General features: G+C 43.0%; 1 protein-coding gene across 1 annotated transcript in view; it reads right to left on the minus strand.

Annotated features, from left to right (window-relative positions):
* The window catches only part of LOC139559525 (sodium-dependent neutral amino acid transporter SLC6A17-like), a 38,071-nt gene that overhangs the window by 6,438 nt on the left and 12,182 nt on the right, over positions 1-19,451 (minus strand). The window contains 7 exon segments of the mRNA XM_071375602.1: positions 98-290; positions 487-728; positions 1,124-1,234; positions 1,549-1,730; positions 5,799-5,925; positions 9,507-9,664; positions 11,753-12,213. Of these exon segments, the coding sequence (XP_071231703.1) occupies positions 98-290; positions 487-728; positions 1,124-1,234; positions 1,549-1,730; positions 5,799-5,925; positions 9,507-9,664; positions 11,753-12,032 (1,293 nt within the window). The 5' untranslated portion in view covers positions 12,033-12,213.

Raw genomic sequence — 19,451 nt, forward strand, 5'->3', positions numbered from 1 at the left:
CTTAATAAGCCTAGTTGGTTTGGTGTTGTGGAACTGGTTCATATTTAGAGCCAGTTTCGGTGAGATAGAGCTCAGAGACCAGACAGACAGACTGTACCTTGTTAAGCTCATCCTCCAGGACACAGGGGTCCAGGCTCAGCTCGGCGAAGCTGCCCTCCTTCACCGTCTTGATGACGGCGTATATCTCAGCGTAGTCTACGGTGGACAGCTGGGAGAAGTTCACGTGTGGCGGAATGAGGTCATGACTCAGCACGTTAGAGTTCAGGTAGCCAAGGATCTTCTCTCCGTTCCTGAAGAGACCACAGGGAAACATGGTCGATAGAGCACAAGATGAAGATCACCGCAAAAGTCCTGAATCTGATCACAGAGAAGACATGATAATAAATATATGGTGTGAGCAAAGAGTTGTTTAATTCTGTATAAGACAGCTTGAATTCCCTCCACCATCACTATAGACGGCTGCTAGGGCATTTGATTTGAACTTACTCTATGACACACTTCTCGTTCATGAGGTTTGCCTTGAAGCCCAGCACGGCGAACACCACCAGAGTAGCCAGGATGGAGGTGAAAAAGTTGATGAAGGAGACGAGCACGGCGTCAAAGTGGCAGTTGTTGTCTATCTTGTTGTAGCTGGAGAAGGCAATAACTCCACCGAAGCCCAGGCCCAGGGCAAAGAACACCTGGGTGGCTGCCTCCCTCCACACCTGGGGTTCCAGCATCTTCTCCAGCTGGAACACACAGTAACACATTGGCTGACAAACTTGGACTTAGGGGTAGATGTAACATCGTTAAAGAAAATCCGGGACACTCAAATTAGTATGATATATTACGTTTGGTATGTTATGTATTAATTTGTGGATGTCCATCATACATTTAATATGATATGTTATGCAATATGTATGATGATGTGTATGATGTGTTACAAATTCCATGTTAGCTAGGTGGCTAATTGGTTATAATCATTAGAAATGTTTATAAATTCTATCGGTATAGTAGCTCTGTCTTTTCCCATAAATGACAGCATACAACTGCAATGGAAGCTTCTCTCTCTGTGTGTGTGTGTGTGTGTGTGTGTGTGTGTGTGTGTGTGTGTGTGTATATAACGGCCTCCTCTGAATCTCACCTTGGGAGTGAACATGTGTGCAATGCCATCAACAGCACCCTTCAACAGCAAACCTCTCACCAGGAAACAGAAGAGCACCACGTAGGGGAACAGCGAGCTGAAGTACATCACCTGACAGACCACAGGAAACAACTTAGTCACACATTCTGTACAATAACTACACTATACATGCCAGAGGAAGGTAGGAATCAAGTCCAGTAGGCTATTATTCCAGTGCAATTTTTAGTCATGTCATGTTCTTAAATCATATATCTTCCCTACACTCTTTTGACTCTCCCCCCCAACACCCCCTGCCCCTCTTCCTGATGCCCCCTGCCCCTCTCTAGCCACATCCACTGTCCCTCTCCCTCTACCCATACCCCCTGCACCTCTCCACCCACACTCCGCCCACAAACACTCCACTTCCTCCCCACAGCGCTCCCTACCTTCCCGGAGGACGCGATGCCTCTGATGACAGCCAGGCAGACGATGATCCAGGCCACCAGCAGAGACAGGGTCATCTTGACGTTCAGGCCGCCGCTGTCTGCGATGGTGCTGGTGGTGTTCAGGGTCTGGCGGTACCAGAAGTAGATGGTGGCCGAGCTTTTCTCACACTCAGGCTCCACGACTGCAGAGGGGTGAGGGGGAGGGGGATGGTCAGAGAGAGGGGAGGGAGAGAGAGAGGGAGAGTGAAAAAAGTTGTAGTGAAAAGGAAGGGAGGTCAGGGAGGATGAAAGAGAGGGAGAGGAGGGATATGATAGGGAGAGTAAAGGGATAAGGGGAGTGGAAGATAGAGAACAGAGGGAAATAAAATGAGGGAGAGACTGTTTACACAGGAACCAAATCCCCTCTCCCCCTGGATTGGTTCTCCCAGATGTACATTAGCAAGGTAAACAAGGTCGTCCTTGTACTTGGTATGCACAGCGTGAGCCCTCATTCAAGGCACTTGACATTTTTCTCTGTGCATATTTTCACCTTTTCTAATTCAACCTTGGGGAAATGATACATGGATCTAAGTCCGGAGAAAGCAGTCTTACAGACGTATTATAGAAATATATGCATATGCACCCACACGCATGCGAGAACATGCAGGCACGCATACACACAAAAAATATGCCCACACACCCACACAGAGACACATGCACTCACAGAAAATGCCAGGTCAACTAAGTGTACCAGTCTCTATTTATGTCAGGTAGATGGCAATGTTCAGCAAAGGAAATCATGGTGGCCTCCCATAATTCTATTTTTATCCTCTGTCTATGAGTGATGGCATTCCAGGTTACATGCAGTAACTCTGAATATCTGCATCTCGCTCTCCCTTCTTCTTACTCCTCCACTCCTGCAAGTCACTCCAGAAGCACAGAACTATATTCAAAGTGAACGCTAGGTCTGAACGACCTTGGTCTCTGTGTTTAGCTGATCTGACCCTGCCGATGTCAATGTGAACCACAGTTTATCTGAAGTGTTTACTGCAGACATGTGACCATGGGGCCAAGTCAGAGTGGGCGCAGAGCAGCATGGTTCTGTGGTCCCACACACCTGCATTTAATGATAGGGTCTACCTTTCTCTACAGATGTACAGTGGTAAGAAAAAGTATGTGAACCCTTTGGAATTACCTGGACTTCTGCATCAATTGGTCAAAAAATGTAATTTGATCTAAGTCAAAACAATAAACAAACAGAGTCTGCTTAAACTAATAACAAACAAACAATTATACCTTTTCATGTCTTTATTGAACACACCGTATAAACATTCACAGTGTAGGATGGGGAAAGTATGTGAACCCTTTAATAACTGGTTGACCCTGCTTTGGCAGCAATAAACTCAACCAAACGTTTTCTGTAGTTGCGGATCAGACCTGCACAACGGTCAAAAGGAATTTTGGACCATTCATCTTTACAAAACTGTTTCAGTTCAGCAATATTCTTGGGATGTCTGGTGTGATCCGCTCTTGAGGTCATTCCACAGCATCTCAATTGGGTTGAGGTCAGGACTCTGACTGGGCCACTCCAGAAGGCGTATTTTCTTCTGTTGAAGCCATTCTGTTGTTGATTTACTTCTGTGTTTTGGGTCGTTGTCCTCTTGCATCACCCAACTTCTGTTGAGCTTCAATTGGTGGACAGATAGCCAAACATTCTCCTGCAAAATGTCTTGATAAAATTGGGAATACATTTTTCCGTCAATGATAGCAAGCTGTCGAGGCCCTGAGGAGGCAAAGTAGCCCCAAACAGTGATGCTCCCTCCACCATACTTTACAGTTGGGATTAGGTTTTGATGTTGGTGTGCTGTGCCTTTTTTTCTCGACACAGTGTTGTGTGTTCCTTCCAAACAACTCAACTTTAGTTTAATCTGTCCACAGAATATTTGGCCAGAAGAGCTGTGGAAAATCCAGGTGCTATTTTGTGAACTTCAGACGTGCAGCAATGTTTTCTTGGCATCTTCCGTGGTGTCCTCCCATGAACACGCATCCTTGTTTAGGGTTTTAAGTATCGTAGACTCGTCAACAGAGATGTTAGCATGTTCCAGAGATTTCTGTAAGTCTTTAGCTGACACTCTAGGATTCTTCTTAACCTCATTGAGCATTCTGAACTGTGCTCTTGCAGTCATCTTTGCATGTCGGCCACTTCTAGGTAGAGTAGCAACAGTGAATAGACAATTTGTCTTTCCGTGGACTGATGAACATCAAGGCTTTTAGAGATACTTTTGTAACCCTTTCCAGCTTCATGCAAATGATCAATTCTTAATCTTAGGTCTTCTGGGATCTCTTCTGTTCGAGACATGGTTCACATCAAGCAATGCTTCTTGTGAATAGCAAACTCAATTTTTGTGAGTGTTTTTTATAGGGCAGGGCAGCTCTAACCAATCTCGTCTCATTGATTAGACTCCAGGTTAGCTGACTTCAATTAGCTTTTGGAAAAGTCATTAGCCTAGAGGTTCAGATACTTTTTCCAACCTACACTGTGAATGTTTAAATGATGTACTGTATTCAATATAGACAAGAAAAATACAATAATTTATGTGTTATTAGTTTAAGCAGACTGTGTTTGTCTATTGTTGTGACTAAGATGAAGATCAGATCAAATGTTATGACTAATTTATGCAGAAATCCAGGTAATTCCAAAGGGTTCACATACTTTTTATTGCCACTGTAGGATCTTAATTTGAGCCAGTTTGCTACAGCAAGAAAATAATCCTGCAGCAACAGGAAATGTGAATTATTATGTGGATTATAATTAATGGACATTTTTGTAGCGGTTGATACTTGATATTCCCTTATGAAAAATGTATGGAAATTACAGACTTCAGAAGCCTGTTTAAACCTCAAATACACTACAAGTTCTTCTGCAACAGGGTGATCAAATTAAAATCCTACATCTGTATGACCATGGCGAGAGGTCACTTTTTCCACACAGAATTAAAGACAATTCTACAGACAACTTGTAATGCCACTGTGGAAAAACTCAAATACCACTATACTGTAGTGTAGGAGTATGGCATGGTGTAGTAAACCACCAATTGTAAAGAGTAAACCTATGGGGAATCACATACAATACTAGCATCTGTGTGTGTAGTACTGTATGATTACCAGTGCCTCCAGGATTTCGCTGGGACTTTGATATTTGTGGACAAAAATGCTTGATTTTGCTGCAGCAATTCTGACATTTTGCATGGCAATATGTGATGATTTTGTCCAATTTGTTTGCGAAAATGCGCTGATGAGAGAAAACGTTTGTTGACGTGTGGCTTGATTGAACCATATTATAAGATACATGTGCTGTGATTGGTTGTAAATTGCGAGCCTTCTTTTTGTACTTTTTGTACTTTTTGTATTGCAATAATATTGCAATTATTTGATTGTTTTACGAGGAAATACTGTGGTGCTTGGTAAAATTTGCAAACCCTCACATAATATGCGGGGAATGGTTGATTTTGCTAAAGGATTTGCGATCGCAGAATCACGGAATCCTGGAGGGACTAGATTAGACAGTAACATGATGACTTGCAACACCATGCAATATGCCTCTGTCTGTCAGTGTAAAAACCCTTCTGTTGGAGCAGGACTATCTGACCAGCTACAGCTGCTATCCTCCCTGCTCACTGGTGGCTAACTGTCTTCATACTGCTGAGTCATGTGAGGAGCAGAGCAGAGGAGAGGAGAGGAGAGGCGAGCGCTGAGTGATTCTTGGAACCGCTGGGATTGTATTATCACCACCTCTAATCTAAGTCTCAAAGGACTTTAATCTGGATTATGTCCATCTGAGTCATGAAGGATCCTCGTAAGTAAGCTAACACCATCAACTGATCTAGTTAGATGTGTGATTCAGTGCCGTCCTGGCCAAAACTGGATTGAACTGGAAGATTGAATAACTAAACACAAATGTGTGTTTTTCTCAGACTGACCAAAAATGATTGTGTAAGTATGGATTATTCTACAGGGCAAAATGAGTGTGTATAACAATTAGTCATATCTGATTAATCAAATACAAGCCTTATTAAAAAAAGGAGAGAGGTTTAATTCAATATTCATTGAATCCTTTCTAGTTTGTGAGACAAACTGTGGCAAACCACATTGATCATGGTCACCCAGCTGCTTGGGCTTTATCAAACAGTTCAGAGGAGTTATATGACTCCATTCTCTTTGCCCTCTGCATCTCTCCTCTGTCCCGATGTTCAGATCTGGCATTCACTCACTGGCTAATGATCCATTCCTCCTGATAGGGCATTCGGCCCATGGCAGTGGGTACTGGAAGGACTGGAAGAAGTAGAAGATGCTCCAGCCGATGATGACGTTGTAGTAGAGCCCCACAAAGCCACACACCTGGAATGTAGGAGAGGCAGAGTCTGTTAGAGTAAGAAAGTCCAATGGAACTCACAATTACCTCTGAGGTGCTCCTCTGCACGAGTCCCTGTCACTGCTGGTTGATGCCACTCTTTCAGTCAAATGGCAAGTGCATGTGTGAATATCGATATATACACTACTGTACCGTGAGAGGCAATTTCAATATATTTCTTATTCAGATGGTCTATATAGGCAGGAGTATGTTATTTTCTCATGTTCCTAGGGTGGCAGATAGCCTAGTGGTTACAAGCATTGGGCCAGTAACCAAAAGGTCTCTGGTTTGAATACCAGAGATAACTATGTTAAAAATCTGTCAATGTGCCCTTGAGCAAGGCTCTTAACACTAACTGGCTATTAGGATAAGAGTGTAATCAGGATAAGAGTGTCTGCTAAATCTTTTGAGCATCCATGTCAACAAGGACAGGCAGAAGCTAAACAAGGTTGGGAAACAATGAATAATTGAAGTACACTCGTTCAGCCATTTCCACAGTGATCTCTTAAGAGGTATTTATAGCTGCCACTCTCAGTCACGTACAACACCAACGAGGGGTTCTCTCTCTCTCACACCCTAACCCCCCCTACCATCTCTGCCTCTCTCTCATTATCTAGGACATTATCCATATTACTCATCTTTATAGTCCTTTTCTACGTTACTGACTCATACAACTTTCTATGTCACATCTTATGGAATGAAGAATGTGAGATAGCTTTCTCCGTCATAATAACACAGAGTATGTTTGTTTTGAGCTGTGTAAGGTGATGCAGACATGGGGAACCATGTTTAGACCTGCTATGCTCAATTAAATCAAGGCATATCTATCCCCTAAAGAGAGTTTGCCTCATTAGTGATTATACTTTCCAGTTCAACAGATTTACACAAGGTATATTTCCTCTCACAATATTCAGAAATGGACAGTGAAAGCTTCCCAAAATAAATGATCCACCTATCTCTTATTAAAGCGGGAGGTTGGCATGTTATGTGATGTTGTGACAGTGAGATTATGTGATGTGAGTCACAAAATGTCCAATATGCCAAATTCAAGACCTGGAGCAGTTTAAATTGATCCCTCCTATCAAACTGGCATGTACACAGAAAGCATGATCAACAGCTTTTATCTTAAAAGCCCAGTGCAGTCAGAATTCATTTCCCCCTAATGTTTTGTATCATAATGTACAGCAAGTGATGAAACTAACAATGTAAAAGTGAAGAAATTTGATCAGTGTTATTTCCTGATAGTTGCTGGTTGAAAATACAATCTGCACAGAACCTTCTAATCAGCAGGTTTTGCACGGTGGAGTTTTGGCTTGCCTGGTGACATCACTAGACGGTATAAGTTAATATAGACCAATAACAAAGAGCGTTCCAAACCTCTCTGCCAATAACAGCTAGTTTTCAGATTACATATCCCGCCCCCTCCCCACTCAGACCACTCCCAGACAGTCCAAGCAAAATTCTAGCTTGAGAAATAGTTTTTTGCTAAAGTTTATTTTATTTTTTATTTTTAACCCTTTTAATGGAAAACTATTACAGTAAAGTACTTAACTATTCCCTATAAATAATTTGACATTGAGATAAAAACGACTGAATTGGGCCTTTAAAATTCTTATGGCTGGGGGCAGTATTAAGTAGCTTGGATGAATAAGGTGCCCAGAGTAAACTGCCTGCTACTCAGGCCCAGTTGCTAATATATGCATATTATTAGTAGATTGGGATAGAAAACACTCTGAAGTTTCTAAAACTGTTTGAATGATGTCTGTGAGTATAACAGAACTCATATGGCAGACAAAAACCTGAGAAAAAATCCAACCAGGAAGTGGGAAATCTGAGGTTTGTAGTTTTTCAACTCATCGCCTATCGAATATACAGTGGGATATTGGTCATATTGCACTTCCTAAGGCTTCCACTAGATATCAACAGTCTTTAGAACCTTGTTTGATGCTTCTACTGTGAAGGGGGGGGTGAGGGCTCTTTGAGTCAGGGGTCTAGCAGAGTGCCATGAGCTGACCACGCCCCCTCACGTGAGAGAGTTAGCTTGCGTTCCATTGCATTTCTGAAGACAAAGGAAAGGAACATTATTGAAGATTTATGTTACAAACATCCTAAAGATTGATTCTATACTTCGTTTGACATGTTTCTACGAACTGTAATATGACTTTTCGTCTGAACTTTCGCATGGACTTGCCTGCGCGTCGTGAGTTTGGATTGTGTACTGAACGCGCAATAAAAAGGAGGTATTTGGACATAAATTATGGACTTTATGGAACAAATCAAACATTTATTGTGGAACTGGGATTCCTGGGAGTGCATTCTGATGAAGATCATCAAAGGTAAGTGAATATTTATAATGCTATTCTGACATCTGTTGACTCCACAACATGGCGGATATCTTCATGGCTTGTTTGGGCTCTGAGCGCTGTACTCAGATTATAGCATGGTGTGCTTTTTCCGTTTTTAAATCTGACACAGCGATTGCATTAAGGAGATGTTTATCTAAAGTTCCATGTATAATACTTGTATCTTTTATCAATGTTTATTATGAGTATTTCTGTAAATTGATGTGGCTCTCTGCAAAATCACCGGATGTTTTGGAGGCAAAACATTACTGAACATAACGCGCCAATGTAAACTGAGATTTTTGGATATAAATATGAACTTTATCGAACAAAACATACATGTATTGTGTAACATGAAGTCCTATAAGTGTCATCTGATGAAGATCATCAAAGGTTAGTGATTAATTTTAACTCTATTTCTGCTTTTTGTGACTCCTCTCTTAGGCTGGAATAATGGCTGTGTTTTTCTGTGAATAGGTGCTGACCTAACATAATGATATGTTGTTCTTTCGTCGTAAAGCCTTTTTGAAATCGGACACTGTGGTGGGATTAACAACACCATTATCTTTAAAATGGTGTAAAATACTTGTATGTCTGAGAAATTTTAATTATGAGATTTCTGTTGTTTTGAATTTGGCGCCCTGCACTTTCACTGGCTGTTGTCATATCGATCCCATTAACGGGATCCCAGCCAAAATAAGTTTTTAAAGAGATTCGGGTTGGAGGGTGTTAAATAGAGCGCTGGTGAAAGCACCGCAATACATGTGGTAAAAACAGTATACTAAGGCAGCCAAGCATGGAGATAGTCAGGGGAGTCCACAAAGTGTTGGTATATGCAGACAATAGTATACTTAATAAATCACACAGTCACTGACGTAGAGAGTTTCTATTGAAATCAGAGCCCATTCATCGAAGCTCCCGGTGATAAACCCCACATCCAGCATCCATTATCCTTATCACACTGACTGACCCTCTCTGTTTCCCTCTGGAGTGCACTGTGGTCAGTCACACTGTTTTTCTCTTGGGACACTGTCTATTTTGTTACGTGGAACAAGCACTTCAGAACATAAACAGATTACATAACCAAAATCATGTTAAAACTTATAGCATTATGTAGCTGATGATTGGAGGATGATCAGTTAAACTGATTTCCAGCCTCAACTTCAACCAAAAGGTGATATAATAGGCAACCTTAAACCAAAGACACCATCCTCCCTGTCACTCACCATTAGACTGGACACCCCTATCCCACCCAGGTGGGGGCACACGTAGTTCCACACCCCAATGCTCCCACGTCGGATCTTCTGGCCCACCGCTAGCTCCAGGAAGAAGAGCGGGACGCCGATGAGGATGAGGAGGATGAAATACGGGACCAGATAGGCACCTGAAAGAAAGGGGTCAAAGTGATCATGCTATATTTCTCCCAATAGACAATTAGTTACATGAGTAGTCATACTGTATGTGTGATATTACAGTACTAAGCATTGTGTAAAATGTGGAAAACCTTTCCTTTGAAATAATGCACACGTTTCAATTGTCTCCCTTGCTGAATCAATGGAGAGACTTAACATTTACTGTGGACCCTGGCTCTATTCTTCTGAGCTGTTTCTAGAACACTAATTATAATTAATTGTGTATCATTACAAAGACAGAGGGGAAGGGGAGAGGTGGACAGACTGGGTGACAGGAAGACAAACCCTCTAGTTGATGGTCATGAAGTCCAACTCAGTGAGTCAGGGGAGAGGCCAGAGCTCTGAGCCTCAGGACACTATAGTGTCTGTCTGTTTGTACTTGACAGTTCTGCATCACTTGTCACTATTACTCTCCCACCCTGCAAGTCAGAGCCCATCCAACCAGTGATTTACTAAGGTCTATTTTAGTATTTGATTTGAATTATGGGGGATGTCTAAATGTGGTGCTTCCCAGCTTAATCCAAGAGAGGCTTAATCTGGATGTTACTGTGTTTGATCATCAGGATGCTAAGACTTACGCTGGAGCACTATCACTAATAATACTTCAGGAGTACCAGTTACATAGCCTAGAGCTCATAACCCACTGGACACAGATGGCAGTTCCATGTTTTGTTTTAATTGAGTTGTTACTAATGTCAAAACAACATGAGATCAAGAAGAAATAGAACCAGGTCATTGGATGTAGGTAAGAAATTGTATTTAAAAAAAAATATATATAACTTTTTGCAATCAATTGCAGCCTATCTGAACTGGGGCCAGCTAACAGTCCTGATATACTGTATAGCATGCAAACTGAGGTAAAGACATGTGTATGAAAGAGAAGCAGAGAACGCTGGAAGGGGAGAAGGAGAGAGAGAGGAGGGGGAAGAAGGCCCAGAGCGATAACCACCTAACACCACAGAGCCATTTCATGTGGCTGTAATTTGCTGCCTGGAGGTAAATTAGGGGGTGAAAGATGTCCGTTCTCCTGGTAAAACGACGAGGCTGCTTGGGTATAGGAGCCTTTAAATCCTGCCTATTAGCAATAAATCAGGAAGAGAAGGTGTGTGAGAGAACAGGGCTGGTGCACCAAACACATCAGTCATTATCTGGTGAAGACAGGGAGACTGTGAGGTTTCGGAGGTGAATTGAGCATGCCTAATCGTCATTTCTATGACCAGAGGTAAGAGATGTGGTCTTTTATGCTGCTGTAATGGTCAGAGTTGTGATGCTCATTAAAACTGATGGGGCATGTTTTTATCCATTTATGGTAGAGCGGTTAGGTTATGTTAGAGCAAGGGAGTGCAGAAGCTAAATTTAGCACATTCTGCAAAACACTGTCAAGTACAAAACATAAAATAGTAAGAAATCTGAGCAATTTCCACTAGATGAGCCAGCTGCAAAGTCAAAATTGGCCTTCGTGTAATGTTAGGGCTAGGCATTAGGGTTTTGCAGGGTGGTTAAGGTTAGGGTTAGGTTAGGTTAAAAATCAGCTAGTGACCATTCTGCAGAGCTGCCTCCAGTACATCAATGCCAACCTGCCCTAACAAATAGGGGTGTTCTGAACTACTATACCAGCAAAGACTTACAATGTGCACCTGTAACTACATGACAAAATAAATCAAATCATCATCACAATACAGAGCATTAATGTTTAATTGAGAGTATCCCTTTCATGTTGATCAGAGTATCAGTTGAGCCTTGGCCTGCCCCAGTGCCAGTAATCGATAGCACAGCTATATTTAGAGTGGTGTTTGTGGAGCTGTGCTTTTCTCTTGGCAGCCCAGCCTGACTGTGATGGCAGGCCAGTGTACCTGGCATGTCATTCTTACAGTCTGGGTCACTGAGCTGCCAGGAAGCCGCTAGACTCTTCATCAGAGGCAGACAGGAAGATGAGGAGGAAATGACCTTGCTCATCCATTGACTTAATAATAATTATTGTTCTATATTTTGTGAAAGAGTTATTCAGTTTTGATTCTATTTAGTCAGCCAGCCCTTATGGGGCGCGGTCTGCCACTCACCTCCTCCATTCTTTTGGCACAGGTAAGGGAAGCGCCAGACGTTTCCTAGCCCCACAGAGAAGCCCACCTGGGCCAGAATGTACTGAAGTTTGCTGTTCCAGGCCGGGCGGCCATCGTTCTCGGGGGGCTCGAGAACAATCTTCTTCCCGGGTACCCCTCCAACATTCAGAGAACTGTTCTTGTAGTCAAGCGGCGCTTCGTGAGCGAGCAGGTCTGCCACTGACTCTGTGACATGCTCACTGGTATGCTCACGCTGCGTCACCTTACTGTTCTTACGCATCAGGGATGCTTGAGGGGGGAGCTGGGAGGGGGTCGGCGCAGAGAGAGAGAGACAGACAGAGAGACAGAAAGAGAGGGAGAGTTCAGAGTGTAGTGTAGGTACGAAGTAGAGGGGTTGGATACTAGGTGCCAGACGTTGAGAAGAGAGAGCAAGCGCAGGGCTCCGGATTTGGGCTTTGGTCCTGTGAGAGAAAAACATAAATTAAATCTGTCACTGCAAGTCACTTGAAGGCTTTTACTATTTTAGAAAGCAATATAGTAAACACGGAGGACATTTAATATATTGTCACATTAAAACTGTCCTTAATAGATGAGAGGGTTAATTTCCACTAAAATCCTTAAATCCTGACAAGGCACTTGTGTTTTCATTGCAAGTTAGGTTGGCATATCTTCCTGTGTCACTGTGGGCCTCAAGCAATACTTCAGACACAGGATCACTGACACAATTACCCTGTTCCATTTAGTGCTTAGCCAGGCTTGTAATAAGATGCAGGTCTATAACACAGTCGAGTCTCTAGTCTAGTGGCCTTAAAGACAACATAAGTGTGGGTGGTTGCGTTAACTTAACTAGACTTCCACAAGAATGAAGCTCCCTCCTCACTACAACAAATAATTTCTTAGAGGTACTCAAAGTAATTATAATAACCTCCATATATCCACTGCAGCCACTAATTTAATTAAACTGTATTGCAGGTTGCCATTAATTGAAATGCCATTCATTTTCCATTCATTCATTTGCAATTAATTTTTAGGCCTCATACCGTATGCTTAAGAGCACACACTGACATATCACCTTGTATTTACATCTCAAGGTCACGTCCAATGTTCCCTCTAAGCTGCGCACAAAATATCATCCCACAGAGAGAAGCACGAGATTAAACTTCATTCAACTTTCTAGAGCAGTGGTCACCAACCAGTCGATCGCCTCTCCAAGATGCCAACGATAAAGCATTGTGTTCATATTTTTTTTATTTGTCTCGGGTTGTTGGTGGCAGGTGCCCTGCGCTGGGTAGGCGAACTGTTGCCATTTCTAACCATTTCATGTGTCTGAAGGTACAAAGTCTACCTTCCCGGCAGGCCCAGAGAGCAAATCAAGTGCACTATAGGACTACCGCTGGCCAATCGGATGGCTCAGATGACCGTGTCTGCAGTAATGTAGCAGGCATAAAAGAAAGCTACAGCACAGTTGATACTGTGAGATTTTAAAATGTTTAAAACCGTGACTAGAGAGAGACTGTCAACAAATACAGAAAAGAGATGGTGTTTTTATGAGTGAGTTCATGTTTAAGTTCTTACTCAGCACTATCAACACTTTGTATTCAACACTTTTATAAACCATAAAATCAGGGGCGCAACTTTGGTTTTAGAAGTGGGGGGGACATCGCTCGGAGGTGTCCGCATGGTCCCAAAGCACACCGTTGCCTAGTTTTGTATCACGAAACCATGTCCCCAGTGAAAAATTGCGCCCCTGCATAAAATGCTCGTTCTGCCTACTTCCACTCAGCGCTACAACAAGCACCTCAGCAGTAATGAATGAGTAGGAAAGTGTATCAATAGCCTTGCGTTGTTATTATTAGTGGCTTGGGTCTTTAATATTGAGGAATATTTCACTTTCTCTGTTCAATAGGAGTAACAACATCAATTTGTGCATGAGGCAGAAGAAATGTGGTGCGACTCGAGTTTCGCCATCAGCTGGAAGACAGTGTCACTTTTTGGTCAGTGTCAGTGTAGGAAAGGGATGTTGAGAGACGGACCCTCAGTCTACAGCTCTCTCCCTCTACTGAGACTGACCATCAGATGCAGGAACAATCAGCCCAGTAAAATTTAAATAAAAATATTTAAACGTATGCTCACTCAGCTGTGCTTCACAAGAAATACGACGGATCTATTACCGGTGTGATCATATAGCCTACCTCAAATGTTTAAATATCATTAAAAAAAATACCCCGAACAACAATGCATTGTCAGGGCATTCAAGCAAAGCCAATATGCGGTGATAATGTATTGGGCCTATAGCTTACTGCACAAGCCTCATTGCTACAGGACTGTTTTTAAATTGGTTAATGTTGCATAGGCTTACGTTTTTTTAAGTTATGCATTTTGACTCAAAGTGATCTTGCCTCAGAAAAGGTTGGTGCCCACTGTTTTAGAGTTTTCCCTGTTAACACTATCAACGTTTCCCTTTGCTGTGGCAATTGTGATCGAATCAACGCAATATTCGCCACTTTCAAAGCAACATACTGAAATAAAACTAACTATGCAAGAGATTTTGTTGTAGGCACAATGCATCGGATTAGGATTCTACTGCATTGACACGCACTACTCAGCCCATATTCTACACAGACCGGTGAGGCATTATCAATCAGAGCTGCAATAGGCATATATGCAAATAGACCATTGCCATATATGGATCTGTTTCATTTACTTTGAACTGGACTGTTTTAATAGCATGAGCGGTCATGAGTAAATGCACTTGCGATCAAAGCAAGAGCTGCATGTAGCCACGTGTGCACATTATGTTATAATCCTTTGCTAGTTAGTGAGTTACTAGCCCAGTTATTGATCATTTGTAATCAGCAATAGGGGAGTGATCGCTTCCTACAAGTGCACATAACGTGTACAGTTCTTTTTTTCAGATCTTTGAAAAGCGAGTCAGGTAGAGAGCTTTTTTTTGTCTTAAAGGGGCAGTGTTATATTTTGAGACAGCTTATTCAAGCCTAAGTAGCCAATAGGCAGAGGGTAGGATAATTTGTCTGAATCTCTGTAATAATGGTATCGGAATAATAATGCATTTTATTTTGTAAAGTGGTTTCTTGCATCAAACAACATAACATTTTCAGTGACCTCCTTGTCTGATGGACAAGTGGATAAACAGGTTAATGTCAAGCACTGTGTTTTTTTTTTCAAAAAGTCTCATTGAATGTAGGCCTACATTGAACAATACACATTGGCTGCTACTGTAAGCTGAATGATAGAACAGCTAGTTCCATGTTAAAATGTTATGGGATGCATTTTCTCCATTGTTTTTGATGGTAGGCCACTCTGGCAGGCCTACAATATGATCAAATACCCACAGTAGCCTACATGACAACAGTTAAAACTGTAACGTAAAGCGGGTACAGCCTCAGTGTTCACAGTAAACATGTGCTGGAAGTTGCACACAATTTTCACAATGTTCAAGTTTGCGCTCAGCAGACCTGAAATTTGCTCAGTGACACATTTTTCTTGCGGGAACATTGGTCATGTCCAATTAACTAACCCTTCTCTTACATGAAGAGAGAGGGGGTAGCAACTTGTTAAATGTGTTTCGTCTACCTGTGGACTCATTTCCCCACAAAGCTGTCACTGAAAAAGCAGATTAGGCCCCTACCTCTAACAGTGTTTTGGTTTCAGATATTCCCAATGTTACCAATTGTCCTACTTCATTTTCCTGTCCTGTAAGCTTAACTTTCGGAAGCTTTTTCCTGTAAATCCCCTAATCCTCGGAAGCATTGCAGCAGGATTCTCTCCCGCTTTTTCATGGAGCTGCTGGTTCAGCCCAAACATAATGGAGGAAGTCAGTCAGTACAAGGGAGGGGCTGGATGATCCGCAGTCATGCATTCCCTTGATCCACATCACAAGCCTGGCGTAGGCTCATTACTTATTGAGAGAGTCACTTCTCAGCCATTATAAAAATCCACCATCGACGGAAATACAGGGCAGCAAAGCCCTATGGGGTATGTGAGGGCCACATCCTATTCTGGGGGACAGAGAGACAGCAAAAACAAGAGAGCTAACCGATGTGGGAGATGACTGTTCACTTAGTAATCCTTTATTTACTTTTGTTGAGAACTGACTGGGTGATGGCCATATGAAGTAGGGGAAGGTTAGAAATGGAGGTCACACAGAGGACATACAGGGCTGTGGCAACATTTTGACAGCCCCATCTTTTACAGTATGATACAACAGCAGTGATGCACTTCTTCTGGTCACGACAATCACTATCAGTCACTACCTCTGCCTGTACATCTCTTCTCCTCCCACTTTCTCTTGTGCAAAAACTCTACAATAAACTGAACCTCCCACATACAAAGTAAACAGCTATTGTAGTAAACAGTATAGTAGGCCTACAAAAGCCCAGACAGAGCAAAGCAACAAAGAGCAATAATTTCCTTGATTTAACTGTATTTAAAAAAACCGGTATATTTTAATTTACCCCAAATCCTATGTATAAAGTTAAACAGGAATATTCCACATGATTCACATAATTCCTTATAAAGAGTACATAAGTGTATACACATACAGTGTATAGTCTCTTCCAGCACACAACAACCATTTCATATTATACATGTCAACATCGGGTCACGTGAACGTATCTAATGAAAACATAACCCTTTCTGTTGCGTTGCATACATGTCCTGTACAGCTCATGATGAAATAAACAATCCACGCTCATTAACAATTTGCATGGGAACCTCTATATAATCCCATGGGCATTAACTCTGGACAAGATCTGCATTGGTTCCGAAATTCAATATCAACAGCTGCATCACTCCGCCTACAGAGCAACTGTGCCATGAAAACATGCCAACAACTGCCAGCTGGTGTTCAGATCACCACAGACAAGATTTATAAAAATACAAGTACTAGGTGACTTTTACATAATTTGAAAGCCATTGTGTGTGTTATAACGGCTGCAGTGAGGGCTAAGAGTTTAGGTGGAACAGTCTGCAGCACTTTACCTATATTGTTACCTATACCTATATTGTCAGTGAATATCTAGATAACAAATGAAAAATGTATTTGGGGCCAGCTGCTTTGAATAAAAACAAATTTAAAAAATTGCACTGACTAAATCACTTTAGCAAAAAACAAACCTGCGCAGCAAAAACATGCACAGCTGTAAGATGTGTCTTTTTGGCATTTACTTCTCTGTAGAGTTGATGCTGTGTGATAATTTACTACACAGACAAACAAAAGCCTTTAAGGTATATTTAAATAGCGCTGAGGTACTCCCATTGAGTACCTCCCATTCCCTTCGATTATAATCACAGCTGTATATATTCCCCCCCAAGCAGACACATCGATGACCCTGAACGAACTTTATCTGACTCTATGTAAACTGGAAACCACACACCCTGAGGCTGCATTCCATCGTAGCTGTGGATTTTAACAAGGCTAATCTGAAAACAAAACTCCCTAAATTCTATCAGCATATCGATTGTGCTACCAGGGCTGGTAAAACCCTGGATCATTGTTATTCTAACTTCCACGACGCATATAAGGCCCTCCCCCGCCCTCCTTTCGGAAAAGCTGACCACGACTCCATTTTGTTGCTTCCAGCCTACAAACAAAAACTAAAACAAGAAGCTCCAGCGCTCAGGTCTGTTCAACGCTGGTCCGACCAATCTGATTCCACGCTTCAAGACTGCTTCGATCACGTGGATTGGGATATGTTCCGCATTGCGTCCAACAACAACATTGACGAATACGCTGATTCGGTGAGCGAGTTCATTAGAAAGTGCATCGGCGACGTAATACCCACAGCAACGATTAAAACATTCCCAAACCAGAAACCGTGGTTTGATGGCAGCATTCGCGTGAAACTGAAAGTGCGAACCACTGCTTTTAACCAGGGCAAGGTGACCGGAAACATGACCGAATACAAACAGTGTAGCTATTCCCTCCCGCAAGGCAATCAAACAAGCTAAGTGCCAGTATAGAGACAAAGTAGAGTCGCAATTCAACAGCTCAGACACAAGAGGTCCCGTCGCGGACCAGGATGTCTTGCTCCCAGACAGATTAAATAACTTTTTTGCTCGCTTTGAGGACAATACAGTGCCACTGACACGGCCCGCTACCAAAACCTGCGGGCTCTCCTTCACTGCAGCCGAGGTGAGTAAAACATTTAAACGTGTTAACCTTCGCAAGGCTGCAGGCCCAGACGGCATTCCCAGCCGCGTCCTCAGAGCATGCGCAGACCAGCTGGCTGGTGTGTCTACGGACATATTCAATCAATCCTTATCCCAGTCTGCTGTTCCCACATGCTTCAAGAGGGCCACCATTGTTCCTGTTCCCAAGAAAGCTAAGGTAACTGAGCTAAACGACTACCGCCCCGTAGCACTCACTTCCGTCATCATGAAGTGCTTTGAGAGACTAGTCAAGGACCATATCACCTCCACCCTACCTGACACCCTAGACCCACTCCAATTTGCTTACCGACCCAATAGGTCCACAGACGACGCAATCGCAACCACACTGCACACTGCCCTAACCCATCTGGACAAGAGGAATACCTATGTGAGAATGCTGTTCATCGACTACAGCTCAGCATTTAACACCATAGTACCCTCCAAACTCGTCATCAAGCTCGAGACCCTGGGTCTCGACCCCGCCCTGTGCAACTGGGTACTGGACTACCTGACGGGCCGCCCCCAGGTGGTGAGGGTAGGTAACAACATCTCCACCCCGCTGATCCTCAACACTGGGGCCCCACAAGGGTGCGTTCTGAGCCCTCTCCTGTACTCCCTGTTCACCCACGACTGCGTGGCCATGCACGCCTCCAACTCAATCATCAAGTTTGCGGACGACACTACAGTGGTAGGCTTGATTACCAACAATGACGACACGGCCTACAGGGAGGAAGTGAGGGCCCTCGGAGTGTGGTGTCAGGAAAATAACCTCACACTCAACGTCAACAAAACAAAGGAGATGATTGTGGACTTCAGGAAACAGCAGAGGGAGCACCCCACTATCCACATCGACGGGACAGTAGTGGAGAGGGTAGTAAGTTTTTAGTTCCTCGGTGTACACATCACGGACAAACTGAATTGGTCCACCCACACAGACAGCGTTGTGAAGAAGGCACAGCAGCGCCTCTTCAACCTCAGGAGGCTGAAGAAATTCGGCTTGTCACCAAAAGCACTCACAAACTTCTACAGATGCACAATCGAGAGCATCCTGTCGGGCTGTATAACCGCCTGGTACGGCAACTGCTCCGCCCACAACCGTAAGGCTCTCCAGAGGGTAGTGAGGTCTGCACAACGCATCACCAGGGGCAAACTGCCTGCCCTCCAGGACACCTACACCACCCGATGTCACAGGAAGGCCATAAAGATCATCAAGGACAACAACCACCCGAGCCACTGCCTGTTCACCCCGCTATCATCCAGAAGGCGAGGTCAGTACAGGTGCATCAAAGCAGGGACCGAGAGACTGAAAAACAGCTTCTATCTCAAGGCCATCAGACTGTTAAACAGCCACCACTAACATTTAGTGGCCGCTGCCAACATACTGACTCAACTCCAGCCACTTTAATAATGGGAATTGATGGAAATTTATGTAAAAATGTATCACTAGCCACTTTAAACAATGCCACTTAATATAATGTTTACATATCCTACATTACTAATATCATATGTATATGTATATACTGTACTC

The sequence above is a fragment of the Salvelinus alpinus genome, chromosome 2 (assembly GCF_045679555.1).
Source record: "Salvelinus alpinus chromosome 2, SLU_Salpinus.1, whole genome shotgun sequence".
Lineage (NCBI taxonomy): Eukaryota > Metazoa > Chordata > Actinopteri > Salmoniformes > Salmonidae > Salvelinus > Salvelinus alpinus.